Source organism: Balearica regulorum, chromosome 22, assembly GCF_011004875.1.
Source record: "Balearica regulorum gibbericeps isolate bBalReg1 chromosome 22, bBalReg1.pri, whole genome shotgun sequence".
Taxonomy (NCBI): Eukaryota; Metazoa; Chordata; class Aves; order Gruiformes; family Gruidae; genus Balearica; species Balearica regulorum.
This window is the reverse complement of record NC_046205.1, coordinates 597,092-614,501: the sequence shown is the minus strand read 5'-3', so window position 1 is coordinate 614,501 and position 17,410 is coordinate 597,092. Positions and strand designations below refer to the sequence as shown.

The 17,410-nt window shown below is 54.1% G+C and overlaps 1 protein-coding gene across 3 annotated transcripts; it reads left to right on the top strand.

Moving 5' to 3' along the window:
- Positions 1–85: 85 nt before the first annotated feature.
- On the top strand, positions 86–15,895 carry THEMIS2 (thymocyte selection associated family member 2). 3 transcript variants are annotated; one of them, XM_075773931.1, is made up of 6 exons: positions 86–1,542; positions 8,152–8,274; positions 12,200–12,340; positions 12,441–12,641; positions 12,930–14,048; positions 14,764–15,895. In XM_075773931.1, the coding sequence occupies exons 2-6, from the start codon at positions 8,175–8,177 to the stop codon at positions 14,856–14,858; spliced, it is 1,656 nt and encodes a 551-aa protein (XP_075630046.1). In that variant the 5' UTR covers positions 86–1,542; positions 8,152–8,174; the 3' UTR covers positions 14,859–15,895. The 3 variants fall into 3 exon arrangements, with proteins under 3 accessions (XP_075630046.1, XP_075630045.1, XP_075630044.1); XM_075773930.1 differs by lacking the exon at positions 86–1,542 and adding an exon at positions 3,642–3,812; XM_075773929.1 differs by lacking the exon at positions 86–1,542 and having other exon boundaries at positions 6,389–8,274.
- The last annotated feature ends 1,515 nt before the right edge of the window (positions 15,896–17,410 follow it).

The following is a 17,410-nucleotide window of genomic DNA, read 5'->3' as shown; positions in this document are numbered from 1 at the left end:
TTGCAGTTGAGACTGTACCTTGTTTTGTGGCTTATTGAAGGATTTCTGCCATGGCAGAGTGCAGCTATTGCTGCCGGTCTCTTTAGTGGCTGGCTCAGGAGCTCTTAAAGCTGCTCCAGCTTCTTTGCTCGTGACCTACTTTGCTGCCTTGTGCTGCAGTCTGGCATTCTCTTGCACACAAGAGTGATGCTTAACAGTGGATTTTTAAATAACAGTTGCCTTTGTTTTTTGAGTGAAGTTTTATCTGGTTCTGGCATAATCCTCTCTCTGCAAAAGTTATACTTCAGAGCCCCACTTTGTTCTTCTCATTGCCCAGCTTCCTGCCTCTGATATAGGTACCTTGGGCAGTCTAAATGCGCCCTCCTTTGTCACACTGTGTCTCTGGAGCTTGTCCTCAGCTCACTGGGGAGAACTGTAGTGAAAAACAATAAACCGAGACCTGGTTAAAGCTAACCGCGGTGCCTGAGTGTAGGGTTGAGAGGGATTCCCAAGCTTTGCTGAATTTAGTAATATTTAGGCTATAGATGAGTATTTCTTCTCAATCCAGCAGTATCCTTCAAGGAGCTAGGCAGTTACATTTTCATTACTGTGTGTCAGCAGAAGGCTGAATCTTCATATGCAAGCTGCTGATCTGCCATAGGTAAAAATAGTTGGTACAGGTTAAGTAGTGAACTTTGTGGTCTGACATTTTAAGTGTTTTTGTGGTTAGCAGTTATTTTTGTGTATTAAGGGAAGTATTAAAAAGTAGTCAATTTGCATGATAATCTAAAGCACTCTCTGCAATGTGGAATGCAGAGATGGGAATGAAGACGTGGAGAGGAGTTTGCAGCTGAATAAATGATAACAGCAATGTTTTCCAGGAATATCTGTCCTTACAGCATTCACTGGATTGTCATTGTAACCCCTCTTCTCTTGGTTGTGAAATACAAGAGTGCAGCACCCAGCAGGCATCCCAAGAGCTGCTAATGAGCTGACAGAAGTTGTTCTCTTCCCAGTGTCCTGTGCAGTAAGATACCAGTGGGTTAGACACTGTGACAGCATGGCTGAAAGAATGCCTTCTTGGAGAGGAGGTGACTTCTCCCTGAGGCCTCTTAGGAGAGCAGGAATAGCTTCCAGCGCAGAACAGGTGAGTGTGCCAGCTGAAGTGTATGCTCGTGCAATCATATCAAGTGCTTCAAAACACTCAATGGCATGGGGAAAGACCACAGTAGATGGCTGGACTGGAAGACGTGGCTTAGGGCAAGCCAAGGAACCAGCTGTGCAATGGCTGTTACTGGGCTCAGAGGCTAGCTGCTGTTTCAGAGGCTTTTTTCAAAAGCAGTATAATACAGTCAAGTAATCTGTAGGTTCTTTGATCTCAAAACTCTGTCTTAATCTAGCAGTGTTAGATAAGGGGGGGGGGGAAGTTTCTACTTTCACTTCTGCTCAACACCAGGAACAGCTCCTCACTCGTAGGAGCTATGTGGTGTCACTGGGACCTCCCTGCTTGGTGTCAGGGACAGGAATGCTAGTTCAAGATGGAAAGCACGAAGTAAGATTGTGGTGAGTTCAGAATAGACCACTGTGTGTTTTGGGTCACAGTCTTCTAAATTAGCCTTCCCTGAAGGGGTCCCATAAGCAATAAGAGGTACCTCACACACCGGCAGCCTGTAGTGCCCAAGATTAACCATGGTGCTTCCCCAGCCTTCCTCGGAGGTACCGCGTGCTCCGCAAAAGCAGTAGCTTTCCAGCAGCATTGATGGTGGTTTCGTGTTGTCTTTTACTTCTTATGAATTTCCCAGAGCTGATGTCCTCTTCAGAGAAGCTTTGAGGGAGAAGCAGCTAAAGAGCCCAAATCTTTGCTGTCCACCCTCTTGTACATAGCTGTCTCTCTTGTCATATATTTTAGCATACATCTGTGAAAGGTTTCAGTCACGTTTGCTGAATGGTAGAGGAGGAGGAAGTAATAAATACTGGAGCTTAAACGCTGCTCTGGTCATCCTGATGCATCCTGTCTTGGCCCAAGTTGTTTACTGTCATCTTGCAAAGACATTCAGAAGGGCAACTGCCTGCATGTGTGCTGGCCTTTGAAGAACTGGCCAGTAATACTGGACTAACCTAGCAACTCGGGTCATGACTGGCCACAGAAGCTTTTCTGATTCAGGTCTTTGCAGTGATGGGTCATTTCCTGCCTGAGGTTCCCCATCTACTTCTAGAGATGTCAAAGAAGCTTTTCCTTGCTTGACCTTGGAGAAATGGAAGCAGCATTTCTTCTGATGGGTGAGCAATGATGTGTTTACACCCACATCACCCCAGGGCAAGTCCTTTCTGAAAGGAGATGCAACCAGTTTTCTCCAGTGTCTTTGTGAAAGTGCTGCTTTTGTAACTTGAAGAGCTACCAAGAGCTCGTTCTCTATTAACCTCTCCCATAGAGGCTTCTGTGTCTCTGCCTCACTTACCCTTTCTTCCAGGCAGGCCACACGAAGGAAATGGAGATTAAACCCTATGGGTAGGAGGACTTTCATGGTACGATGAAAGGTGCTGAAAGCTAAACATCTGAGCCTGGGAATGCTGCCCAGAGGCCAAACGGGCAGAGCAAAAAAATTAGTGTCACAAGCCCAGGTGAGAAGTTTGAAGACTAGAAATAACTGGTAATAAAATCTCTGATGTCATGTGGGATGGAATGGTACCCTGTGGGTGAGAATAGGAAACCAGTGGCATGCTTTCCCATTAGTTCTATCCACCAGCTGTCACCCGAGCAGCAGGATGTGACAGAACGTCACTGTGGCTCCCAGAGCATCTACGGCGGGAACATGAGGAGCAGCAGGGCACTGACAGCCCTGCGTGCGGTGGGGACGGGCTGTCCGTGACGGCAGAGCCTGGCTGTCGGCTGTTTGCGTGCAGATCCTGGAGTGCTGGTTTAGGGCATGGCAGAGCAGAGAGATCTGCCCAGGGCTCAGGCAGGGTTTCAGTAGCACCGAGAACTGTCATCTCCATCCGATACTGAGTGGAACCCATGGTGAGCAGCAGGGAGGCAGCTTATAGCATGCTTTGGATCTTTTCAAGAGAAATGCAGGACTCTCGATACCGTCAGCCAGTCCTAACTGGGGAAGACAGAACCACTGGTTTGGTGACCATTACTGTGCTGTAAAACTTCTGTCTCCTGCCTGCATCAGCTGCCAAAAAGCTCTTTGCACTGCACTGACCAGCTGTAAATGCTCCAGTGAGATGCTGCATGCAAGATCTGCCAGTGAGCTCAGTGAAAGCTGAAACGATGCACGGGAACATCTTTCCAGTGGCCTCCTCTATGCCAGGAGACAGCACTGTGTGACTGTTTCAGCCGAGCTGTTAAACTACAGAACGAGCTCTACTTTACGTGCAGTACTTGTTTGCTCTTCCCTTGTTATGCTTAGTCATCAGCCTAGGAGCACACAAACTTCATGTGACTTACATGAACTGTTTGCTGTGTGCTCATTGCTTCCTCTGGGGTTATGTGGGAGCTTTCGGGGGGGAGGGGGGAATAACCAATTCCGTGAATAACCAATCTCTAGTAAAAGGGGTATTTCTGCCCAGCCTGTCTTTTGCAAAAGGCAACTGTGCAGAACTGATAATAGCCCTCCGACTAGTGACAGTTGCTAACCAGTAGTTTCCTCATTTGATATCAAGGCGTGTGTTCTGCTCTGCTTGGGCAAATGCACAACTGGAGAGGAAAAAAAGCAATTGCATTGTTTCCTGGCTCACCGCATGAAGCGGAAAGTGGCAACTTCCTCTGATGCAAGTCCCCTCCTCCTCTTCCTGCTCATCCTCATCACCCTTGTTAGACCCGCAGCAGGGTAAGAAACAGAACGTCCTGCCTTGCCCACCACCCTGTGCTGTGCTCCATGGTGGGACTCAATTGCTTGAAGGAGGAGAGGAGGATCCATTGCAGGGAAATACCGTCTCAGTTGGGTCCTGTATCAGATGCTGACCTTGGAGAGCATAAGGATGTGTTTTGTGTAGTGAGAGGTGATGCAGGGTTAGCGCAGGGCTGGGTAGTGAATGGCAGGGAAGCACAGACAGTATCATCAAGGCACTGTGCGTGACCTTGCAGTGGCATCAGGGCACTCCGCTATTGACGGTCCCTCTTTCTTGGCTTTCTGCTGCACACCTCCTCTGGCCTTGGCAATGAGCTGCGTCCTGCTTCCTGGGATGAGCAGTTTTATCACTTCATGCTCCGATTTCTTCTGCTGCACATGCTGCTGAGTTGGAGCATCTCTCTATATTGCCCTGCTGCCACGGCACCCCTCTGAAGGGGGTACCTGCTGGGCAGGATCACCTCTGAATTTGAGAGATGGAGGCAGTGCTCACAAAGAGGACCATCAGTTCAGGGACCATGTGTCTAGCGTAAGCCTAATCCATCCTGACATCAGGCCCTGGGTGGCTGACGTGATGTCTGCTCTGGGAAAAGCTTGGTCTTTCCTCAGCCCCCACGGAGCGCCTGCTTGCTGTGGGGAAGTGAGGGCTGTTCGTGGAAGCGGATGGGCTGGTTTTGAGTAGCGTGTGAAATAAAGCAGCAGTTCTCAGGGCCCCACTGTGGCTGGCCTGTCCCTCCCCTTGCAGGCAGGCAGGCACCAGCCTACTAGTGAGCAGGAGGAAGTGAAAATGTTCCACCCATTTATTCAGCTCAAGGCTTTGGCTGTGCCTGGAATGACAGAGCCCTGAAACGTTTGCTGCCTTCTGCTACAGCTGCTCTGTTGTTCCCAGAGGCGTCCCAAACCTCACGGGTGTGCTACACGTGCTTCTGGGTAGCTGCAAAGCAACAACCTCCTTGACCCATCTCCTGGGGAAATGAGGCTCGAGGCTAAGCTACCAGGAGAAGGCAGCAGGCATCGCTGGCCCCGAAGCAGAGCTGCTCAGCCCCGTGGCCCGTAGTGAGCTGTCTTGAACATGTTTCTGCCTCTCCTCACTCCCCTTTCCTTGCAGCTCTTCCCTGTCCCTGAAGAGATGCTGCTTCCTCCTTGGCTCTGTGGCCAGCCCCGGGCTGTTTGCTGCTGGGGCTCAGCAGCCTGGAGATCCGCTCCTAGAAATCTCTTTCAGGCAAGAATCAGTGGGATTTTGAGCTGACCATGATTGCTGTCCATGGCCATGTCCATTGTATCTGTGTCGAGGGCTTGAACGCCTCCATGACCCCTTTTTTTCCTAGACTTCCCATGGAGGTTTGCATGTTGGATCCTCAGCTGCGCTTTCACAGCTGTGCTCTGCAGCTGGGGTATCAGCATCCCCCTTGACCGTGTTCCCTGTATCGCTCACCTGCCCTCGGGATGGGGGGCGGCTGGACCGGCAGCGCCTGGCAGCGTCCCAGGAACACGTCAGTGAGCAGAGCTCCAGGGAGCTGCACTGGTGCTGGGTCTTTCCCCTGTGCTGGCTCTGCTCGGTGTTAGGTTATCACATGTCCCTGGGACCGAACCTCAGCAGAGCAGACAGTCTTTGGTATCTTCTCCAACCACAACCAACTTGTTGCGTGCTGAACGATGGGCTGCTGAGCTGTCCAGTTTAGGCCACAGTACGTTTCTGTGTCCTAAAGTGACCTTTTATTTTTAGACATATTTTTCTATGACTGATTTTCAAACTAATTCCTTCAGTTCACTGTCCCCCTCCCATTTTCCCCAGATTGGTAGCAGAGCACAGGCATGCAGGGGTGGCTGTGGCCAGGGTCTTCTGTTCTGAACTAAGCCAGCACATCAGCAGGGGAAACCCTCATTCTCTTCCTGCAGCTGCAAACACAGGTCTCAGTCGTACCAAAATCCACAGCCTGGTTTGCCAGGGATGCCCACCACAACCACCTGCAGAGGCCCTGGAGTCAGCCTTGCCACTGGGGTTTTGGACTGTCTAGGCATGTGGCTGGTTCTTTAGGGCCTGTTTGGGAATGGAGGGATAGACACCTGGGTGCAGAGACCTTTGCTGTTGGCTGTCAACTTACCCTGTGATTTCCAGAGCAGCACATCTGTTCAGCTCCTCCCTGGACTCTGCCTTAGAGCAGAAAAACACCCCCAGAGGGACAAGCTCTGCAGGCCTGGGGGCTTTTCTATACTATATTGAGAGTTTCCTGACCTCCCATGGTTACTCTGGTCCTGCCCTTCAGGGATTCTTGATGTTGTTTGGTGCATAAAATACACTTTCTTCCCAGATATTGGTACAAAGGATATTTCTCCCAGGCACTGTGTCCCATTTCCATTTCACAACGATAAAGCTGATGGCATCTAAACTTCTGCTACTTGGGCTCTTCTACCCACTTTAGCTTCGTTCCTCTAGTTCCATGTGGGCTTGTGTGCCGCTGCCCAGCTGTAAATCTTGTAATGTCCCATCAGCGCAGGCTCAGCATCTGTACACCTTCTGCAGTGCTGCTGAGCCTGCCTGGGACAGCCTGTCCAGCTGGGGAACTGGCCAAAGGGGCTGGCACACAGCAGTGCCCGGATCTTTTCCCCTGTATCCTCAGTCATGCTCTTTGCTCTTCGTGTGCAACACCACATCTGTGATCTTGCTGTGAACGGGGCAGACCATGTTCTGGACTAAGATCAGATCATGGCTCACGATCAAGGGAAGCTATCCCTGCTGCCTGCATGCACTGGAAATAGTAGACGCAGTGTTGAACCCTGAGTTCAAGAAGAGGGATGTGGGAGAGAGACCACCAAAGGGCAACCAAGATGGTCATGGGGCTGGGCACACAATCTACAAGGAGTGTTTATGGGAGCTGATGGGTTTGTCTAATGAAGAGGAGGAGAAGGCCAATCTAATAGTAGCATGCAACTACTTAAAGGACAGTTGGAGCCAAATTGCAAGTCTGCAATGGCAGACAAGATAGTGAGGGCCAATGGCCACATATGCAGCTGCAGAGATGCAAGGCTGGGCATTAGGAAAACATCTCTGGGAAGGTGGTGCAGCCCTTTGACAGATTACCAGAGGGGTGGAAGGTCTCCTTCCTTGTAGGTTGTCAAGACCTTGACATATCTGTTTTGCTCTGGTGTCAAGGATAGTCCAGCTCCAAGTGTCAATTTGGCATGAAGTCCTCTAGACATCCCTACTGCTGTGACACCCTGTGTGGCGTGCTGAAATTGTCTTGTGCAGAGGGAGTCTCGATACTCCAGCACTCTCTGCCCCTCAGATTGCTTTGTCCTGTACTAATGGTGGGAAACACAAATTCCCGTTAAATGCAGCTGACTTCTGCAGCTGGAGTCAAAGCAGAGAGACCTCTTTTTCTGCATCATCTACTTAAAAATATCTTTCTCCAGGTTTCATTTCCACATTAAGTCCCATCCTGCTCCTGTTCCTAGCCTGCAGCTTCGGTTTGATTCATAGGGCAAATTGAAGGAAATTCCTTACGAAGATGAAGCTCACCAGGAGCAGCAGCTCCCAGAACTGCCATTTCCACCAGTCCCATGGGGCTGGCAGCTGCAGGGACAGTACTCAGCTGTTTTTTGTGAAGGACAGGGCCCGTCTCTGTGGGAGAGTGAACGGGTGCTGCTGCCTGTCCTGGAGGCGTGGGAATTTGGCTCTGCCTTGCCCACGGCTGATGCTGCCGCAGTGACCAGCAGTCCAGACCCGCTGGCTCCCCTTTCCCATGCACGCAGAGAGGGCATGATGCATGGGGTGTTTGTGCTGGGGGCAAGTGGGGTCTGAAAGCCCAGAGGTGAGCAGGATGGAGGTGCCTGTGTGTTTGTAAGGGGTGAGGGCTGTCTGGACACAGCCCTTTGCTTTCTCTGCCACGGTCCGTGCAGACCTGCCCTCTGCTCCATGGCACCATCGCTGTGTCTGGCCCGAGTCACAGAGGTGCAGGGCAGGCTGGTACACGGAGATGTGCAATGGGGACAGCCTGGGTAGGACAGGCTGGAGCATCAGTCCAGCCAGCACAGCACCATGGCAGAGCTGGGGGGGGTCCATGCCTTCACCCACCCTCAGCACCAGCAGCACCACCAGGGCCAGGACTGGGGGAGACCAAGCCATGACAGATGATGGGGATCAGGAAAAGGATTGTCCTGGCACTGCATCGGTCAGTCTGTGCAGGCTTCAGAGCTGCCAGCAGCATGGGCCTGTGGTCAAAGAGGGAACTTACCACTGCTAGAAGCAGAAGTGAAACACACGCAGAAATGAAAGCAGAGCCCAGAGCTGCTTCCCACGCAGTTCCCCTCTCTGCAGAGTGCCCTGGAGCACCTGACAGCATGGCCATGGAGCCCCTCTCCTTCCAGGAATACATCAGCTCCCTGGACCCCACCACCCTGCCACGCATCCTCAGGATTTGCTCCGGCGTCTACTTCCAAGGTAAGTGCTGGGTGCCCGCTGCCTCCAAAGGGTGCCCCAAGGCTCTGCCACCTCCCCTCATCGTGCCACCGCAGCCCAAGCTCCCCCCTCCCGCCCTGAAGATGGCTGGTCCCCTGCCACCAGACTGGTCCCCTGCCACCAGGGAGAGGCACGGGTCCTCGTGCCACCACCAGACTCTGGTGCCTAAGGCACAGCTTCTTAGAAAAAAAACTCTCTTCTACACCCAGTGCCCACCCATCCAACTGCCCCAGTGTATTCAGACATGCTGCTACGAAAGCGATGGGGCACCAAAACCCCTCCAAGCTGGTCCCCCATTTCACGCACAGTGCTCGTCCCAGGCAGTGAATCGCCTGCTGGTGGTGGATCTGGCAGGGATGGAGCCACATGCTCGGTGGCTGGAGGAAGGTGGGATGGCATTGCCCCTGGCCCCGGTGCAAGGAGTCCAGCAAGGGCGCAGAGAGCAGCCTGGTCTGAGCTCTCTGCTTCTTGATGAGCCACATCCCTGGGGACATCTTAGGTCAAGGAGAAGCCTTGACCTGCATGGCTTTCTCAGCTGGTGGCAATGTCAGTGGTGAAATGGAACCAGAAATTAGCAAACGCTTTTGCTGGCTTTCTGGGGCTCCCAAAAATGCTGGGAATGCACGGCAAGATCCTGGCAACATGCAGCAATTACCATCAAGACTTGTAGAATTTGTAGTGGTTTTTAGGTTACAGTGGCTTTTAAAGAGCAGGAGGAGTGATCAGGGTGGTCTCACTCCCCTGCAGCTCAGTTGAGGTAGATGTTTAGCTTTTTTCAAATACTTCCGGTGCCCTTGATACCATCTTAGCATTGCTAAATGAGTAAAAAAGCCACTTTTCCAACAGCAGCAGTCAATTTGTTTAGCAGTTGCTGGTATTCGTGGTGAGGTAGCTGGTGCTTTCTGTTTCACATAGCAGGGGGTTTGTCGTGAGTTCATCCCACAAAGGGGAGACGTTTGGAATTGCACAGAAGGTTTGATAGCAGCTCAAGGAATGTAGAGATTTAAGGGCAGAAGGGGGCATTGCTTGTGTTGGAGGGTATCATGATGTGGTAGTGTAGCCTGAGGAGCTACTGCTCCAGGAAAGGCTCTGGTTCCAGGAAAGGCACATCTACCCCCAACCCTTTGCAGCGCAATCAAGCACTGAATCTTTCCTGCTGCATTTCTCGTCTGAGTTACATTGGTTCAGCCTCTGGCCATGCCCGCTGTGCCTTTCTGCACTGCTTTTCTCCCCTGTTATGACCCCTGCATGGTTACCAGCACTGGAAGCTTTCCAGGACTTAGCTTCCAGGTATTCCTGATTCCTTAGAAATAACCATCAGCCCAACAAAGACCCCTCAGCCAATCTCCTAGTTGTGTGTTCCCTTGGCTGCTGGTGAATGGTGCTGCACCTTGCAGACAGAGCAGAGTGGGGATCAATCAGTGATGCACCCTGCAGATGTGCCGCCCTGCACTGATGATATTTCTTGAACACTTCTGGATTTCCTGCTATTACTGAAGTTCTTACTACTTCTGGCTTTTTGTTAGCAAAAGTTTGGGTGGGTCCCCAAGATGTTAAACAAAACTGCTGCTGGTCTCGGCCCCTTCTCAAGCTTCTCTCCCAGCCACACGTTCCTTACCTCTTCTGTCTTCTTGATCCTGCTTTATGTTGCAAAACTGCTCTGGCTTGGTGCTGCAGTGGAGCTGAAGAGCGCTTTGGGGTCCTGTGCAGGGCATCCACAGCCACATGTGTCTCTGTGTCACACTGCCAGCCAAGGGGGCCAGCCACGCCGCGTGTGTGTGGAGTTAAGTGGGTCTCTGCACCCAGGGTGTGAGGCACCTCTGTGCTCCGGCCGTGCAGCCTGGCTGGATGCTGTCACAGGACACAGGACACAGAACACGGCATGGGAGGGCTGGAGGAGAGGGACTGGGGCTTACACAGCACACAGTACTTTATGAAGCTTCCAAGCTTTCACCCACCTCTTCCTGTGGTTTATTTTTTCATCTCTATTTCTACCCTGAGGTTTCCCCCTTCTCCTGGGGGACAGGCACTCTCCCGGCCAGTCCCACCCCGCTGCTCCCCCCGCGCTTCACAGGTGCGCAGTGGTCAGTGGCGCAGCAGTGCCTGCAGCAGTATCTGTCCCTCAGTGGCTTGGGTGGCAATGTCCAGCTCATCTCCAACGACATGTCCAGCCTGGGCTCCATCTGTCCTGCCCAGACCCGCTGGGCCGGCTGTCTGTGCCGGGGCCCTAAACCATCTTCCCACCATGGCCAAAGGCACCAGCTCGCCCCGCACGCCGGGTGAGTCTGTGCCAGCCCCATCTCTGCCCACTGCTGAGCCTGCTGATCAGCTCTGCCCTTCCCTGAACCGCTGCCCTCCTTCTCCTGCACCCCCATCCCATGGCCCCCCTCTACAGGAGTGAGGCGTCCCCTTGGCCCCACCACAGCCACAGGCACTGGAGCTCGCTCAGGGACACCCCTGCACCCCTGAGTGCCGGGACACCTGGGCTTTGCTCACGTCCCAGAAAGGACAAAGCCTGTGGCCAGGGCCAAGGGCCAGCCCCCTCCCCACTGCCCTCATCACAGCTGGCCAAGCAGTGGGGCCCCCACTATGTAACTGGTATTTGCTAATGGCACACAGCATGACTACCTGTGTTGGGAATCCCTAAATCACTGAGGTCGGCAGGGACCTCTAGAGATCATCCAGGCCAACCCTCAGCTCAAGCAGGGTAAGCAGGAGCTGGTTGCTCAGGACTTTGTCATGCTGGGTTTTGAATATCTCCAGTGACGGAGACTGCACAGCCTCTCTGGGCAGCCTGTCCCAGTGCTTGGTCACCATCACAGTAAAGAAATGGTTTTGTACATTCAGAGGATGTTCCACCAAGCCAGACACCTCACTGGAGAGGGTGATCAGGTTGGATAAGCATGATTTCTCCATACAGACTAATCCAAATCACTTTTTCATCCTTCATGCGTCTGGTAATGGTTTCCAGAATTATCTGCTCCATCATGTTCCCAGGGTTTGAGGTGAGTGTGTCTGGCCTGTAGATCCGTCTCTTGCCTGTCTTGAAGATAGGAATGACATTTGCTTTTTTCCCAGTCTTCAGGAACCTCTCTCGCTTGCCCAAAGATAATAGAGAGTGGCCTCCCAGAGTCAACACTCATGGGTGCGTCCCAACAGGCCCCACGGACTTCTGTATGTCCACTCTGCTTAGTGCTCCCTTATCTGGTCCTCCTCCACCAAGGGTAGGTCTTTCTTGCTCCAGACTTTTCCCCTGGTCTCAGGGGGATTCCTGAAGGCTGGTCAAATCTCTAAAGACAGAGGCCAAGAAGGCATTGAGCACGTTAGCCTTCGCTGTGTCCTTTGTCACCAGGTCCCCTGCCCCATTCAGCAGCAGACCTACATTTTCCCCAGTCTTCCTTTTGCTGTTGATGTACTCATAGTAGCCTTTCGTGTTACCTTCCATGTCCCTCGACAGATTCAGCTCTGGGCAGGCTTTGGCTTTCCTAACCCTATCCCTGCATGCTAGACCATGTCTCAGTGCTCCTCCCAGGCCACCTGCCCCTGCTGCCACCTCTCATGCATCTCCTTCATATATCTGAGTTCAGTCAGGGGCTCCCGAGTGTTGGACAGGAGCACAAACCACCTGCAGGTATTCTGAGGAAGCAATAAAGGACAGCTTACACAGGGTGGTGAGGCCCTGGCACAGGGTGCCCAGAGAAGCTGTGGCTGCCCCTGGCTCCCTGGCAGTGTTCAAGGCCAGGTTGGATGGGGCTTTGGGCAACCTGGGCTAGTGGAGGGTGTCCCTGCCCATGGCAGGGGGTTGGAACTGGATGGGCTTTAAGGTCCCTTCCAACCCAAATCAGTGATTCTATGAAATGCTGATAGTGGCATTTTCTTTGAGGAAATCTCCCTCCTCACCCTGCAGGGTCTGTGTACGAGATCGCAGGCAATGAATGCTGCTTGTCGACGGGCGACCTGCTGAAAGTCATGGCCGTGGTGCTGCAGAAGGTCGTTTGTGAAGACACAGAGACAGGGCAGACAAGGGAGCTGCCACCGACATTTAAGGGTGAGCATGGCTGCCCTGTCCCAGCCTGCATCCCATGGGTGTCCTCCTCCCCGGGGGAGACCTTTGCAGCCCCCGTGGGCTCAGCCTCATTGTCCCACAGGTCTTTTTCAGCCTGCCCCAGCCCTGGGGCCGTACCCAACACCACAGGGACCCTTCCTGGAGGGCAGCAGGCAGCGGGGCCTGACGCTGCACCAGGTGCTGGGCCAATGGAACGGGCGGCCAAAGCCCCTGCTGTGCCCTGCCGTCAGTCCCCACACCCTGCTACTGCACCCTGTCTATGAGGTGCAGGCCGCCATGCACCGTGAGTCTGGATGGGGCAGGCGGGGTGCTGCGAGATTCAGGGCAGGGTGCTGCGGGGTCGGGGTTGGGGCACTGAGGGGTTGGGTGGCGAATCTGGGGGGTCAGGGCAGGGATTCTTTGGGGTTGGGATGGGGGCGCTGCAGAGTTGGGGGCCTACACCAGTTTGGTGCTGGGACCCCGATGCACAGGGTGTGGGTGGCTGCAGGCAGGGCGACGTGAGGTGGGGTCCTCTCCCACACGGGGCTGGGGAGAGGCCGAGCACGGGGTCAGGGCAGCTCTGCCCCCGCAGTGCGTCGAGATGTGGTGAAGATCCCCTCCACACTGGAGGTGGACGTGGAGGATGTCACGGAGGAGGCGCAGCACGTCCACTTTGCCCGGCCGCTGCTGCTGAGCGAGATGCTGGGGATGGAGGAGGTGCTGCCAGCCAAGGCTGAGATCCTGGAGGGTCCGACTGGCCCTGCTGTCTTTGAGAGCGCCTGGGTGTCGCGGCTGCAACGGGGGCAGCAGCTGCAGCTCCATGGCTGCTTCCATGCCTGGCGGATCCTGGCCTCAGCCCCTGGCAGCGGCCGCCATTTCATCCTCTCCAGTGCCTACCAGGGCAGGTTCCGCCAGCGGCCTCGGCAGTTCACAGGGGTGCAGGAGCTGGCGGCCGGGCTGCAGGCCGGCCGGCCACTGCGCGTGGTGGTGACGCAGGATTGCGAAGGCCGGGGGTACGATGTGCCCCCACTCGGCGTGGGCGACCGTCTGGAGGCCCAGGGGCTGCAGGGGAACGGCCCCAGCACCCGGCTGCTCTGCCACCGTCACAGCGAGGAGGAGGAGGAGGAGGAAGGCGAGGAGCTGCTGCTGCCGCTGGACCTGGGAGGCGGCTTCGTGGAGGAGGCGTGCGACAGCAAGAAGTACAAGCTGGCAGAGCTACTGGAGCGGCAGTCGTTGCCCTGTGAGGTCCGGGTGGTGGCTCCCGACCCGGGGCTGGAGAGGGACATGCTGGGCGCCTTGCCTGCCCTGCGGCTGGAGGCTCGTCTGGACCAGCCCTTCCTGGTGGGCAGCTTCTGCGAGGAGCCAGAGGAGGGCTTCGAGATCCCACCACAGTGGCTGGACCTCTCCGTCCTGCTAAGTGAGGAACCCGTCCACCTCCCAGCCCCCTGCACCCGCCAGTCCCGGGTGGAGGAGCTGACTGAAGCCTTCTACTACCGGCTGCTGGCCCAGCTGCCCAGCCACCCGGCCCCACCACCCCCACGGCCCCCCAAGCCAGCACAGGCAGGCACGGGCCCAGGGGGAAGGCGCCCCTCGGTCCCCAGCACCTCGCTGGTAAGCGCCCGCCCAGCTCCTCCGCTGCCACCGCTCACAACCCAGCCCCGGTCAAGCACCCCCAACCGGTATGGCCGGCGAGGACCCCCCAGCAGTGCAGGTGAGGCCCCTGGCAGCTCCTGGGCCCCAGTCCCTCCACAGGGCTCAGCCCAGAGATGTGCCGCCCTGGCAGGAGGACGGGGCCCCCCAGCAGTGTCAGTAGGTCATGCTTAGCTGGCAGCGCTGCTGGCCACCACCTCCCCATGGCTGTCCTCATGGGAACCCTGAGCTGAGGACACCTGCCATCCCCTTGTCCCACATGTTGAGGCGACCCACAGGCTCTGCCCCATCCCCTTGTCCCACATGTTGCGAGGAACTCATGGGGGGCTGCCCCATCTCCCTGTGCCACATGTGGGAGGGCCTGTGGGGGCTGCACCATCCTCTTGTTCCACATACAGGTGGGACACATGGGGCAGCACCCCAACCCCTTGTCCCACCCAGGGACCATGGCACTCGGGGAAGCAAGGCTTGACCTCAAGGGCGATGGCGCAGTGAACACCACCAACAAACCCCTGGCCTCCATCTGCCATCGAATGCCTTCCCACCTCAGACCGCAGGGGACCTGTGGCCGCAGAGGCTGGTATCTGCAGTGGCAGAGCAGCTGCCACCACACCATGAGAGGCCCTTCTCCCTCCCCATGGCCTCAGTCCCTGCTGTGTCCAGGCGCAGCTCTGAGCAGGGAGGTGGGGAGGGCAGGTTGGGGTGTTCACCGCGGGGCTTCCGCTGCGGTCCGTGGTCGTGCGTGTCTGCAGGCTGTGCTCTCTCTTCCCTTCCAGGCACGGAGAGCCACAGCGATGAACACGATTACGAAACTGTTGATGACAACATTCAAAAGACAATTTGCAAAATGCAGACAATTTTTCCTTTCTAGTCCTCTAGTTTCTGGAAGCCACCTAGCCTCCAAATACTCTGGGACCTGACATGACATTGGTTACTTGCAGAGGCTAAATACACCCCTAGGGATCCACAGTGCAACCTCCAACTGCCTCGATCCCACAGAAAGGTGCCGACTTTCCTTGGAGGCAAGCAGCCCGTACGCCATTGGGACAGCCCTGGGCACAGAATAAATCCCCCTATTGTGCTGTGGGCTCTGTCCTCAGCTGTCACCCGTGAGAGTCTGACAGCAGCAGACCAGCACGCAGCTGGGCAGCCACCAAGATGCCACTGAGATGCCAGCCCAGACCCTCGGACATGGATCTCACGCTGTGGCATCTGGGCTGGGATTACAGATGCTTCCAGATGGAGATGTTTTGGGGTCAGCATGTCCAGACACTGTTTGGCACGTGGGGTGGGATGGGGTCAGGAGGAGACATGGCAAGGAACTTCACACAGTGTGAGTGATGCCCCAGCTGGGGCTGAAACCACCGATTGACACATTTTTACAATTGCATATCAAAAACAACTTTCATAAAGCAGAAGCTGTATTTTTCTCAAGTACAGCCAAACGTGCTTCTCACTCTGACCTAATTTCTCACCAAGGTTGTAGAAACATTGTAAAAACGTTGTGGCTTTGGGTTTTGCTGGCTTTTTCACCCATTTTTAACTGCACTCGCAACTGGAAGCAATGTCTGTCGTAGACCCTCCATGGTCCCCTCCTGCTTGCGAGTGTGCTTGTCACCCTCTTGCAGATTCTTGGCACCTACAAAGGCCCCTGCTGCACCCGTGGCATTGGACACAAAATATGACCTGAAAACCAAATAAGGACCAAAGTTCAACTCTTCTTTTTCTGGAAGTTTGACAAAGCCCCGGTAAACTAGCAGAGACAAAGACCTCATGGTCCTGATGTGCATTAAGGGAAAAGAGCTGACGAGGAGAGAGCTTTACACCGAAAGCAAGCAGGCATTTCACTCCTGCATCACACACTGCACTCTTCTTTCAAATCATAGCTGGAAAATAAATTTTAAATTTTATTTAAGACCAAACTGTTTTTTTTTTTTCCCGTCTTTCAGTGAAGATAGCTTTGGGTTCAGTTTTTCAGTTCATGTAATTCCTCACTCAGCACCTAGGGCAGAGTCCCAAAGCTGCAGAGAGGATCTTATTCATGTGAGCTTGGCTCAAATCCTAGCTCGGGTTTGGGCTGATTTCCTTCTCTGGCTCTGGATCTGCCCTGGGCTTTACACTCCGTATCAGCACTGTCTCCTCAAATCAATATTGTGGGAGAGACACTGACTATTGCTGGTGAGGTCCTTTCACAGAATACTCACCCAGGAGCTCTGACCTGCAGACAGGTGCTAGTCATTCATTAACTGCACCTAAATCAATCATAGGATCAGAGAATCACAGGATGATTTGGGTCGGAAGAATCATTTAAAGATCACCTGCTCCATCTCCTTCCACCAGAACAGGTTGCCCAAAGCCCCATCCAACCTGGCCTTGAACACTGCCAGGGAGCCAGGGGCAGCCACAGCTTCTCTGGGCAGCCTGTGCCAGGGCCTCAGCACCCTCACAGGGAAGAATTTCTGCCTCAGATCTCATCTAAACCGACCCTCTTTTAGTTTGAAAGTGTTGCCCCTTGTCTTGTCACTACAGACCCTGGTAAAAAGTCTCTCTCCATCTTCTATATAGGCCCTCTTGAAAGTATTGAAAGGCCACAGTAAGATCCTCCCAGAGCCTCCTCTTCTCCAGGCTGAACCACCCCAACACTCTCAGCCTGTCCTCATGGCTTCATATGACGCACAAAGCTTCAACCAAGAAACCCACCACAGTGGCAGGGGCCAACATGTGTTTGAGTTGCCCCAGAATCCAGATTTTTCTTCTCCTGGGGGAAAAACTAATAGCTGGACTACTGCTGGGGAGAGGATGGGCTCGAGGGAGGTGGAAGGGAGCAGAGCACAGAGGAAACTAGAATAACTGAAAACGCCCAAGTGCTTTTCCTTGTCCCCTTTATTTGAGCCAAAAGCATTCTGAGTTCGGATTTCACCATTAGTTCACAGACGCAAACTTTCTGTGAAACAGCCAATGCTTCTGTCCCCTAAGACCTATTCCAAATTGTCCTTCTAGCCAGACAACAGCAGATGCTCCTGGATGTTTTGAAGGTCAAACAACAGAGACTAGGCAAAGACTTAAACTCTCTCCCAACTGATGAGTTTTTCCTTCAGTTTCACTTCCAAAAATCATCAGGGATTTTCTTCCTAACCTGCACACCTCCTGCAAAAGGGAGATTACTACTTTTGGCTTCTAGAACTGCCAGACTCCACAGCCTGGAAGTTCACTTGTCATGCATCTACAGCGCAATTTAGTCCCAGAAGTGCACCGCAGGCTGCAGCCATGCCGCTCCCTGCACCTGAGCAGCTCGCGTGGGTTTTGCCCCAGCATTAACACCAGAAGCAGACGCCGTGGGTCTGCAGCCAGCCCCAGATGTACACACGAGGAAGAGCGGCTTCTTCAAAGCCAGTTCACCAGACCCAGGTAACAAAACCTCCA